This window comes from Diceros bicornis, chromosome 20, assembly GCF_020826845.1.
Source record: "Diceros bicornis minor isolate mBicDic1 chromosome 20, mDicBic1.mat.cur, whole genome shotgun sequence".
Taxonomy (NCBI): Eukaryota; Metazoa; Chordata; class Mammalia; order Perissodactyla; family Rhinocerotidae; genus Diceros; species Diceros bicornis.
Window position 1 is genome coordinate 50729711 of NC_080759.1, and position 13295 is coordinate 50743005.

Genomic DNA, 13295 nt, shown 5'->3' on the forward strand with positions numbered 1-13295 from the left:
ACAAAATACCTTCAGATGTTAAATAACTATTCTTTTGCAGTGATGTCTAGGAAATTATGTAACAGTCATATTGCTCTGCTTTCAGAGAGAAGAGGAATCCAATACTTAGCTGAAATAGTTTTAACTTCAGAAACACCCCTTCTCCCAACTTCTTCTATCTGAATATCGAACATAATAGAGCCCAATTCTGTTTGAAAATTCTCCCTTTTGAAACTAAAGTAAAAATAAACATCTTACATCAACTCTTACGTGTTATATAACTTTAATTTGACCCTACTTTCCCCAGTGGCTGCTACTATATTTCTCTCCTTTCTTTTATAGCCACACATCTCAAATAAAAGTCATTCTGCCATTTCCACTTCGGTCCTGCAAATTCTCCTTCACTTCCAGCAGTCTAGCTTTCACAAATGCTAGTCTATTGACATAAACCTTTTCAAAGTGTATAGTTACATTCGTAATTACCAAGTTCAGTGGTTTTCTTCTGTTTTTTTCTCAGTCCTCAGAAAAAAGATCATTTGCTTTGATGAGAAGGTCATTGATTACCTTCTTTTGATAAGAGGGATGCAAATGCAAGTAAGATGGAAGGTTTTCAAGATCTGGAAGGAATGAATGTCCACTATTTTTTCTAGAAATAGAGCTGTATCAGATTCTTATATTTAATATTTTTCCAATACTTATTCCGTAAAGTGTATAAGAGATAGAACAGTTCTTATCAACCACAACAGGTCTGTGTGACTGTTAAATAATTTACTCTATAAGAATCTTTGTACTAGAAATGGAACGGAACTTTTCTAAGAGCTGAGTGAAATTCGTATTGCTCAAGTTCTGTCATTTAAAGGTCAGTTCCCAGCTAAGAAACCTCTAATTATTCAATCTGTCAGCCCTGAGGCTACCCGCTGGTGTCAGTCCCCTGTGACAAGTCTGAGTTGCTTAAGAGAGAGAGGCGGATCCTTGACCTACATAACTAATGAGTAAAAAATGCCCTGCAAACACTGGCATTTTCCTGGTTTAGAATCCCTGGTTTCTGCTTAAATGTTGAGTATTCTTTTTCTTTCAGATTACACTTTTCTGTTTTCTGACACAAAGTGGTCTGTACAATTTTAGGAAAGTCACAGCTCCTTATCTGCTCGCCAACATTTCTCTCACTGTCTGTCCTCTCGCTGTCAGTTTGAATTGTAAAAATTTGAACTTTGGGGAACGTGTGTTTCTTTGGGATTAAATGTCCATCTAGCCCCTATGATTGCATCTAACTTGAAAATGTTTGCTTTTCTCTGTCAAAATAGTAGCATTTAGAGATTAAAGGTTGGTTTGTCTGCACTTGCTTATCTGAGATTGATGATAACCTCCTTTCCTCCCCCAGACCATTAAGCCTTCGGACATTGCTACAGTTCGCACCTTGGGCCGACCCCCTCACCTCATCATGCGGATCATGGACTGTGTACTGCTGCTGTTTCAAAGGAAAGTCAATGCGGTGAAAATTGACCTGGAAAAAAGCTGTCCAATTCCTTCCTGGCAGGAATCTTTAAAACTGATGACTGCAGGGAACTTTTTACAGAACTTACAGGTTGGTGGTTCAATAATCACAGGCTAAGAAAGGACTCAGATTTCATTAGAGTATCTGAGTAGTCCTTTAATACAGCAAGTTTCTAAAAAGAATTTACTGTACATACATATTTTTACTTATTAAATATTTTTGCCATCTTTATTGAGGTATAATTGACAAATAAAAATTATATTTATTTAAGGTGTGCAACTTGATATTTAGATATACATGTACATTGTGAAATAATCGCCACGGTCAAGCTAATTAAAGTATCATATCACCTCACATAGATACCATTTTCCTTTTTTTGTGGTGAGAACACTTAGAAAATTTCAAGTATACAGTGTAGTGTTGTTAACTGTTTTCATATGGCTGTACATTAGCTCCAGAACTTATTCATCTTGCATCTTGACAGACATCTGCCCAGTTCCCCCTCCCCCAGCCCCTCACAACCACCATTCTACTCTGTGCTTCTATGAGTTTGACTATTTTAGATTTCACATCTAAGTGAGATCATGCAGTATTTATCTTTCTGCATCTGGCTTATTTCACTTAGCATAATGTCCTCCAGGTCCATCTATGTGTCACAAATGGCAGGATTTCCTTCTTTTTTAAGCCTGAATAATATCCTGTATACATATTTTGACGATGTAGTTAACTATTTTTTCAGAGAAGAATTTTGTCTTTCAAGTATAAGACATTGTAAGCATTAGAGCTTTTCCTGACAGATTTTAGGTGTATTAAAGCATCGTCAGTGACAGAGGTCAATAAAAGTTAAAAAAAGTCATTTTAAGGAACCAATATATATGTGCATGTATTGTATGCATATGATTACAGATATATATATATTTATATTTTGAAAGTCTCAATAGTAATTTTTGAGTATTAATTTTCATCTTTTTAATTTTATTATGAGATAGAACTTACATATGATAAAATGCACACATTTTAAGTACACAGATTAATGAATATTTAATATGTACATACCTATTAATGAACACTGAAATCAAGATTTGTATTTCCAGACCACACAAATCTCTCTTGTGTCCCAACCCAGTCAATAACCTCTCCCAAGATAACAGTTATTCTGACCTGTATCCTGATAATTAATTTTGCCTCTTTTGAAATTTACATAATGAAATCATATCATACAAACTCTTCTGTTCTGACCTCTTTCATTCAACTTGTCTTTGAGATTCATTCTTACTGTTGTACAGGACAGTATTTCATTCTTTTTTCATTGCTATATAGCTTTCCAGTATATGAATATGCAGTAGTGTGTGATAAATGTTTAACAACTGGTTCTCTGGGGAGAAAAAAGAAAAAATGCTTTGATTTGTAGTGTTTGCCAATTTCCATGGTTTAAATATCCTGACAATGGCCAATTTCAAGCTACCAAAATGATGTTGCTGAATGTAGAGTTTGGAAGAGGTGCCTAGTAACATGCCATTGTATAATATTCCCACCATATAGGTACAACAGATGTAAATGATGTCAAATATATAGATAGTAAAATGTAGTAAAATAATTAGAAAATGATGACTTCTGACTATACATTATATTTGTTTTAAATAAAATATATTTAAAATTTACATAATTTAATTTTTAATAACAGCTATATTTAACAACCAGTTTGCAAAACTCCTGAAAATCATTTCTCATGAGCTTGTATGAATCAGCATGAGTGTGAAAGGCTGTAATATGCTTCAATTTGTTTGTCCATTGTGTTGTTGATGGATTTTTGGGTTGTAGCTAGCTTTCAGCTATTATAAATAAAGCTACTATGAATATTCTTCTACAGGTCATTTGGTGGGCATAGTTGCATTTCTGTTGGCACTATACTCAGGAGTGGAATTTCTGGGTCTTAGGTTGTACATTTAATCAGCTTTAGTAGATAGTGCCAAAGAGTTTTCAAAAATGGTTGTATTAGTTTACACACCCACTAGCAGTATATAAGTTACTCCGTATCTTAACCATTTTTCATTTTTAGCTATTCTGATAGGTTTGTAGCAGTGTCTTATTATTGTGGGTTTAGTTTGCATTTCTCTGATGACTAATGTTGCTGAAAATCTTTTCATCGGTTTATGAGCTTCTTGAGAATTCTTTTGTGAAATGCCTGTTTAGGTCTCTTGTCTATTTAAATTTATTAGTCTGTAAAATTTCTTTATATATAAAATATGAGGAATTTGTCATTTATACACTTGCAAATATCTTCTCCCACTTTCTGCCTAGTGGTTCATTCCATTAATGGTATCTTTGGATAAGCAGATGTTCTTAAGTTTAATGTAGTCCAGTTTATCAATATTTTCCTTAATAGTGCTATCTGTGTTCTGATTAGGAAATCTTTGCCCATCTCTAAGACAGAATAAATGCTTCCGTGTTTTCTTCTAGAAGTTTTATTGTTTTATGTTTCATTTTTAGATCTTGAGACAACTAATTGGGAATACCGAACCCACATCCGTTTCCCAAGCAATCACTTTAGCACTATCTTGCATTCAGTTTTCAACTCGACATTGCCCAGGTGGCTAGAGCATCTTGTGAGGCATCTTACAGCAGCTATCACAATAAGTAGCATATGAAACTAGTGGGCCCCACACACTTGTCCCAGATAATTAAAATCTGAGACTATGATGAAAGTGCCAGTGTGAAGAAATAATACGCTATCGAGTGGAGAGGAGGTGGTGATTACCTCTGATCATGTGAGTGTGGAATGGCAGTAGTGACAGGGGAACCTCAAAAAGTTTTCACAGAAGAATGTGACAATGGAATTGGACTTTAAATAGGATGCTGGCAAGTGACTCTAGGCTCCTGCCTTATATACCTGGTGCCAGAGCCACTGCTCTTGGAAGCTCCCTTGCTATTTGTCTTTTGTCACCACCACCCCTCTATTGCTCCCAAATATTCTGATCTTTCTTCTGGCTTCACTATTTTTTAAGTCTCATAAAAGAAATTTACATTAAATGAGGTCTGAGTGGAGTGTGTTTCACTCTACATTATGTATCTTCTGTGAGGGCTTGTTTCTCTGAATTATTTAGGTACTCAATTTCTTTCTACTTGGAAAACATTTAATTATCCACTTTAGATGATCAAACACCACTTTTAAAAGATTCAATTTCATTGTTTGGCCAGTCTTCTCTTTTGATGCAGGAAGGCATTTTTAATCCATTTCTGCTACTGTTTTTAAATTTTCTCTCTCCAGAAGATAACTGTTCTCTCATATTCTTGATAGTTCTGTGATTAAAAATGAATTTATCACCCTCAAGGCCTAGTCTCCAAGTTATTATCTTCACATTTCAGGTGAGTTTAATAGAACCTCTGTCTGAATGTATTAAGCATTTAGTTGCTGCTAAATGCTACATATATGTGTGTCCTTGGGCTGAATATACCTGTGTGCGCTTCCATTGTTGATTTTATGGGTTTGTAATTCACCTATTTAGAATTAATGGCGTGAAAATTCTATTGCCTTTGAAATTCTAATAACCGTGTTAGTGTTCATCACCTAAATAATTTACTCTTTCCCTGGATCCCAGAAAATTATTTACACTTGGTATCTCTTGTCCACAGAAGATAAAGTATACTCTGACTTCTTTGCTCTCACTGCTTTCTCTGTTTTCAACTCCAGGATTTTTGCCTAATATCCTGAAATATCGACAAAATATGATATAATTCATCCATTCTTGGTTGTTCAACAATTTCAGTGGCATTGTGAATATAATGTGAGTATGACTTCATGGAAAGAAGTATTTTGACTTTATTTTACTCTTTTCTTCCATAGCAATTCCCAAAAGACACAATCAATGAGGAAGTGATAGAATTTTTGAATCCTTACTTTGAAATGGCAGACTACAACATCGAAACTGCTAAACGTGTATGTGGGAATGTCGCCGGTCTTTGTTCCTGGACCAAAGCCATGGCTTCCTTCTTTTCTATAAACAGAGAAGTGTTGCCTCTGAAGGTAAGCCTCCTAGGTAGAACTGTGGGACACGTGCCTACAAGGGGTCTGTAGGTCAACTGGTCTTATCTTTTCATGCTGCACCGGAGCCTGTGGCCTCTGGTGTTATTGTACTCAAGTCAGCAGGGAGAGCAAGTGAGAGAAAGGCCAAGCACAGGATGTTTCTTCTTGTCTGTAATCCTACTCCAATCAGAATTGTAGGAGCCTTTAAGCATGGACTCTCTATAAGGATACTAAATCCCTTGTGGGCTGCTGGATATTTTTCCTCCACAATGTCAACTTGGAAAAAAGAAACATAGAAAACCGAGGCATAGAATCCCCTGATAATGTCCAAGATCTCCTGCCAGGGAATCTTCTGACTGAGGCAGGGTCAAGACATAGACATTGGTGGTTGGTCTTGGTTGCATGGCATGACATAGGACTTCCTCTCTTCTCCTTTGTCCCTCAGGAAAGAAACTGAATATCCTCTGTCATCGAATGTGATTTGAGAATATGCCTATATTTTCCTTTGAGTAATTGCATTTCTAAGCTTCACTTGTACACACTCCCCCACCATTCACTGACACTCAGTCTTCAGCAGGTGGAGAGGCAAGTACATGTTATGAAAATGGAATATTGATGTCTCAAAAATCACACCTTATGGCTTGGTTGATTATTTTGCTTTTGTATAAGTCTAATCTCCCTCAACCATCAACTAAAATCCAACTTATACTTATAAAATACCCAAGGAACTAAATACTCTTTTTTTTTTTGAGGAAGATCAGCCCTGAGCTAACATCCAAGCCAATCCTCCTCTTTTTGCTGAAGAAGACCGGCCCTGAGCTAACATCTATTGCCAATCCTCCTCCTTTTTTTTTTTTATCCCCTTTTCTCCTCAAAGCCCCAGTAGATAGTTGTATGTCATAGTTGCACATCCTGCTAGTTGCTGTATGTGGGACGCCACCTCAGCATGGCTCGACAAGCGGTGCATCGGTGCGCGCCCGGGATCCGAACCCCGGGCCGCCAGTAGCAGAGCGCACGCACTTAACCGCTAAGCCACGGGGCCGGCCCAGAACTTAATACTCTTGATAAAAATAATCAAAAGTAGGAAGGAGATAGATAGGGATAGAGTTGCAAGTCGTACTTTATTTTTTAGTTGTTATCATCCCAAGGTCATTTATTCACTTGTTGAAGCCCTTGGGGTCGTAAGGCAACTTAAAAGAGCAAAGACTCATTTGGCTCAGAGAATTTTAGAGCAAATAATTGATGTCATGCAGTCTGACATTTTAGATTTGGAGACCATTGAAGACACCAGCATAGCTCAAAAATGGACATTCTGATACTGACTGAATTATAACCACCGTATCAAATGGGAAGTACAGGGCATCTTTTGTACATTTTTCTGGTGGGCAAGCATACGTAGTTTCTGAATTCATGATGGGTAGTTTTTATTTTGTTGTGGTTGCTTTAAATAAAATGAGCTGAAATCAGTACAAAATAATGGACGTTCTGAGCAAGGCTTACATAACAACAATGAAGTCTCCTCCCCTATATTCAGTACATTTCAGCCTCCACCAGTCCCAGGACAATCTAGATCCTAAAGTAGGGAGTGAAGAGAACACCATCAGAAGGGGGGAACCTTTTACTTGCTCCTGGAACCTGTGCTTCTCTTCCTCAGAAGTCTGGTCTGGGAGTGCCCTCCTATATTCTTATGAGCATTCAGGATCTGAGAGCATTCAGTTTGTCAGGTCCCTCCAGATGGCAGTCAGAAAAATAAGTGCAGTTACACTGATCCTCCATATTCGCTGCGTAGGCAGAAGTAGAAGACAAAGCGAGTGGTTATCATTGGGCAAGTCTGCTTATGATATTAAGAAATACAGACCAAGGCCTCTCACTTCACTTATTCCTGGAGGGGCTTCGCTTGCAAACTCCTGCTTCCTAAGTTAGAAGAGATTGAGGACACTTCTTAAACTTCAGTTGGAACCTCTTTAACACTAATTAATAACCATTTTACAATCCCGATAGACAGGCCAAGTGACTTCTGGTAGTGAATAAACTTTAAAAAATACGAATTACAACAATAGCAATTTAGATTCTATTCAAGTTCATTATAATGAGATTTCTCTGTGCAAATTCTATGAAAACCAGTAAATATAAGTCCATATAAAGAAAACATTACAACAGAAGAGGCTTAAATATTGAACATGGTTAATAACAATAACAATGTCTATTATTTTTGAACTCCTGTTATATGCCAGGTCCCAGACTTGGGTTTTTGCATATGTTATCTTATTTAATCCTCACACATACACACAAATCCTAGGAATACTTTTTAAAAATCTTAGTGGAGAAACTGAGGCTCATAGGTAACCTGAGTAGAGTTCCACAGCTCCTAAGGTGAGCCACTGGATTTGAAGGATTCTGTACATTTTAGTTAGCAACTTTTGAGAGCTTCATTTACAAAATTTTTTAAATTTATTTTTTCTGAGTAAAGTCCTAGAAAGTATTCAAAAATTTGGGGGCTGCAACACTTTGACATTAGTGGGTGGCTTCAGTGAGTTGACACAGTGGCTCTGCTTTCCTTGCATGTCTAAGCCACGGCAACAGGTGCAGCTTAGCGCAGAGCCGAGAGAAAAATGTTCCAAGAGTCAGATTCTTTTTAAACTGTAATTTTTAAGCCATGCTTTTGCCTGTCATTGGTTCTAGTCGGTTATGGGACTCTGACATTCCCATAACGAATTATTCTGCCAAAATTTGGGAACTTGAGGTTTTCAGATAGGAAAATAATTTATTTCAGAAGAAATGGTTTAAGATAATCTTTTCTTCTAAAAAACCTCAGAAAGAATATCACTCTAGTAGTGGATCTCCCTATTAAAGTTCATTTTAACATTTTGTAGACTTAAAAGGGAGAAATTTGATTTCAAAAATTTTTTGAAAAGGATCTAAATCCCTGTAAGCATGGACTATTTTCTATGCCTCGTCTTTTGCTAATAGTACTTTTGATTATGTCTTTTGAGTCTATAATTTAGTAGCTTCGTTAAAACAAATATTTTTAATTGGTCACAGCTCAAGATATCAATTCTTTTCTGGAAAGCAAGCAATATGTGAAAATTACAGGAACAACATCAAGACCACCACCACCCACAAAACCTAGATCTTTATATTCAGTGAATAATTATGTTCTGTCCTTTGTCTTAACATCCTCGTCAATAGTGCTGAGTCCTGCTATGCAGATGGTTCTAAATATTTAATTTTTTCTTTTTATGCATATCTTAATATTACAATGTTCTGTAATATACCTATATGCATTTAATATTAGAGTGCTCTGATCTAGGGGCTGGCAAACTATGGCTCATTGGCCAAATCTAACTGACCACCTATATTTGTGGCTTGTGAAATAAGAATACTTTTTACATTTTAAATGGTTTTTAAATAATTACCTAAATAGTAGCCTTGATTTTGCCGCTTGGGCCATAAAGCCAAAAATATTTACTATCTGGCACTTTATGGAAAAATATTTGCTGACTTCTGCTCTAATAAATTGTAATTTTCTGCCTATAAGCATTTATGTCAAGTTCACATTAAGATTTGGTCTTGACAATGCAATTTGAAAAGACTCTAGGGATGGAACAGAGAAAAGGTATAACCATGTGACATGGCTGAGTTCTCAGACTCTGAAATGTTGGATGTGTGCTTTGCTGCCCATCCCTTCACCTTGTGTGTGTCCTGTGCAGGCCAACTTGGTGGTGCAGGAGAATCGCTACGTGTTGGCCATGCAGGATCTGCAGAAGGCGCAGGCTGAGCTGGATGACAAGCAGGCAGAGCTTGATGTGGTACAGGCCGAGTATGAACAGGCCATGACTGAAAAGCAGGTACCTGTCCTCTGGCATGGGAGGGACTGTCACACACCTACACGACTATTGTAAGCCCTTCCTTCCTTTTCTCCTTTCTCTCTCCAAGGGTTTAGTTTCCAGGAGGGATTCATTTAATTTACACATAATACATACACAGCATATAATTCCTCCCGAAGCCCTGGAGCTTGTTTCTAACAGGCACAAGCACCTTTGGTGAGACGTAGGGATGTTCAGCCAAAACAGGAGTCAGTTCTGGAACGTGAACATTCTAAGTTTCCTTATTAATGATGATGATAACAGCATCTCATGTAGCATTTTTTGTTGTGTTTTTTAAATCATGTCTTCCCACTTTATCTCATTTAATCTTTAAACAATCTTGCAAGGTAGGCAGGGTAGGTATTTTTATTTTATTCTCATTTTAGAGAAAAGAACTGAGGCCCAGAGAAGACAAGAGAATGGTCCCCAGTCATAGGGCTGGACAGTCTGCACTAGACCTTGGTCTCCTGAGGTCCATTTCAGGCCTCTCTGCTGGACAGTGTGACTGACCACATGGCTGTATCCTGATGACAATGACCATCCACAGCCTTCTCAACCTATTTTGAGAGCTTTGTTGCAGCTTTAGAGCCTTTCAGAATATAGGCTCATACGTTTACTATTCACTGAGCAAAAAACGCTTTATCTTATTTTTACTAATTCTAGTTCCGCTGGGGCCTCCTTCCTCCTGGTGATCAAGGCGGATTTAACATAGACCTAATGTAGCGTAAGCTTTATGGCCCCTGACTTGCACAGGCCCCCATGAGTGCCGAGGTTACTGGGATTTGAGGAATGTTCTACAGGGAGGGGAAACCAGGTCATAATTGGCAAGCATTTGTGTGTGAGCATTCAGGTAAAATACCTAGAGATCTCAGAGGAAAGGCACCTGCGTTTCTAAGTCACCAGGACTTTGTAGTGATTTGTTTCCCCTCATTCTAACTACATGTTCACTTTGGTATTTTGTGTTAGTAAAAATTCTTTAATGATTTTCTTAAAGTGGTCCCCAGATTATGTAAGCTTCTGGCCCCACAAAATCTGTGTCTGCCTCTGATGAATCCTGTATTTGGTAAATAAGAGCTAGATTCATGCTGCGCTTTCCTTGATGATTGTATGGAATTCTCCTCTGCCCCTTCTCAGCCTTCACTTGGCTGGATTGAGATTCCTGCTCTTTTAGTCTGTTCTCTTATAGGAGTCCCAATGAGGGAATTTAGATAAATATTTCAGTTTCACTATATGCAGAATGTATGATATTTCCTCTTAAAGATAAGTCTCCTGAAAGCAAAATAAGAGCTTTTTAGAAATTTTGGAGAAGTAATTATATAGCACTTATTTGGGTTTGTTACTTAAGCCCTATGGAATTCACTTATAATATAAAGAGAAAATTAACATTGCAGTTTGAAAGAGTCTACTTTAGAACTATGAGGAAGACATGATAATTTCTTCCATTCTGGACACTCACATATTGGGAAGCATTACTAAACAGAGTAAAAATATTTTACGGCCTCATTTTGTGTTTCAGTTTTAACATTTTTGCATTAGTTCATTCAATCAGCTTTTTTGCTTTTGAGCTTCTACTATTTGTTAGGTAAGCGATTATAAAACCACACAAGAACTCCTACTGTAAAGTTATGGCTCTAATTTTAGAACTTGAGTTTCAATAAATGTCAAAATTTTATTTTTGTTTTGTTTTGTTTTTGGTGAGGAAGATTCACCCTGAGCTAATAATATTTGTTGGAAATATTCCTCTTTTTATTTTTCTTGAGGAAGATTAGCCCTGAGCTAACATCTGTGCCAGTCTTGCTGTACTTTCTATGTGGGATACCTCCACATTGTGGCTGATGAGTGGAGTAGATCCCGCGCCTGGGATCCGAACCCGGCAACCCCGGGCTGCCGAAGAGGAGTGTGTGGAACTTTGACCACTTGGCCGTGGGGCCGGCCTCCAAATATCAATTTTTTTTAAATTAAGAAATTAAAATATGGCTATGAGCCCTCCTGCCCCCAACATGCTGGAGTGAACTTGACCTTTAGTCATTCTGTTGCTCCCTCCCCCTCCATAGGGCTCCCTGAGAATCCAGGGGGCTTATGGGCTACAAGACGGCAGAAGGGCCTTGAGTCTACAGTTCATCATGGTCACAAGTGGTAACCTCACGACTCAGGCCTGGGTGGTCCTGGAAGGAGTGTGTGTCCTGCTATTCTCTGAACAGGGCAGTGCCTGTGCTTAGGGCTCACTTCCCTGGGCCCTCTGGACAGCTCATCACACGCTGGGACCGCTATGAGAGAGTGGGCCGGTGCAGGGACACATTACTCACAGAACCCAGTGAATTCTGCACACTCCCCCAACCAGTCTTGGAGGGAAAATCTGCTTCTCCCTCCTGTACTCTCAGACCTCTGTTCCTCTCCCTCTCCCATATCCCAATCCCCTAAAGGGCCCTGGGCTTCCAGAAAACAAAAGCCAGGAGAGGAGGGGCTGACCATTTTCTTATTTTGCTAGTTGGGAGTGGGGATGGGGAATTTCGGGAAGACAAGTTAATCTCAAAAATATCTTTTACATGAAAAGTTTGTTTCAAAGGTGGGCAGAAATAGATGATGTAGTATACTTCCCAGCTGGCGTCTTTCTTCTTGTGAAATAGACAAACAAATATGAGTGGTGTAGATGTGAGGGTGCACCTCTCAGCTGGGCTTTTAGGTTTTCTGCATTAACTCTAGAGGGAAGGAGAACAGAGAATAGACTAGCACAAACTGGAATAAATATCTTGCTTTTGAAAACCACTGTATTGTGTTATTATTACAAAAGCAATTGATGTTCTTTATAGAAAATACACATAGGTAACCGTGCAGATGAACAATAAAAATATTTTGCTCTTTATCATTTCATATCTGAACATATGCTTTGATTTACATATATAGTCATGCATTGCTTAATGATGGGGATACATTCTGAGAAATGCCTTGGTAGGTGATTACATCCTTGTGCGAATATCATAGAGTGTACTTACACAAACCTGGATGGTACAGCCTACTACACACCTAAGCTACATTGTACTAATCTTATGGGACCACCGTTGTATATGTGGTTCGTCATTGACTGAAACATCGTTATGCGATGCATGACTGTATTTTTAAATCCATTAAAATATATAACAGATAATTCGGTACATATTGCTTTATAAATTGAATTTCTAAGGTAAAGATACATCATGATTAACTCTCTTGGTTATAAAAATTTTTATAATTTTTAAAGGCTTCAGAGTATTCTTATTCATGATATACCATAATCTATTTAAATAATCTTATATTGTTAGACATTTGGCATATATATGCTAAATATAATTAAATATTATATAAATGTATATAAATATTATACATGAACTTCCAGTGACTGGTCACATACCTGAATTTTTATACCTATTATTATGTCATAAGTGTTTATAAGTAGAATTAGCAATTTTCTCTTAAACATGGAGAAACAGAACCATTTGTTTTTAAGAACTAAGCACTGAGTGGCAACAGTGTGTAGAATTCTGGTTAAAGGTCCTTTATTGACACAAGGAGCAGCAGGGAGGGACCTGCTGAATCAAGTGTGGCTGGAATCTGTGAATAAGCCTCAGAACACCACAATCTGAGGATAATCTAAAGTTTCGCCAAAAGTAAAAGGAGATGTGGACTTAGATAAAGCAATAATGATGCTAAACTTTAACATGAGAAATATTCCTAATTTTTAAGTGGGGCTATGTATTTCTTTACATTTTTTTTTTTGTGGTCTATGATATTAGCATGTATGCTTATATTTTATTTCTATTTTTTGTTGTAAGGAAATCATAAATGATGCAAATTTCCATTATCTCTCAGTTATTAACATCTGGGGAGGGTCTCACTAGTTGGCTCAGGGCCCCACATGAGGAATCCATCCAGGTTCCATTGATAGGATTTAAGA

At 37.6% G+C, this 13295-nt stretch overlaps 1 protein-coding gene across 3 annotated transcripts in view; it reads left to right on the forward strand.

The window, feature by feature from the left end:
* The window catches only part of DNAH5 (dynein axonemal heavy chain 5), a 261478-nt gene that overhangs the window by 199110 nt on the left and 49073 nt on the right, over positions 1-13295 (forward strand). For all 3 annotated transcript variants that reach the window (XM_058564331.1, XM_058564333.1, XM_058564334.1), the window contains 3 exons: positions 1361-1564; positions 5319-5498; positions 9209-9346. In XM_058564331.1, coding sequence (XP_058420314.1) covers positions 1361-1564; positions 5319-5498; positions 9209-9346 — 522 coding nt within the window. The remainder of the gene's footprint in view (positions 1-1360; positions 1565-5318; positions 5499-9208; positions 9347-13295) is intronic.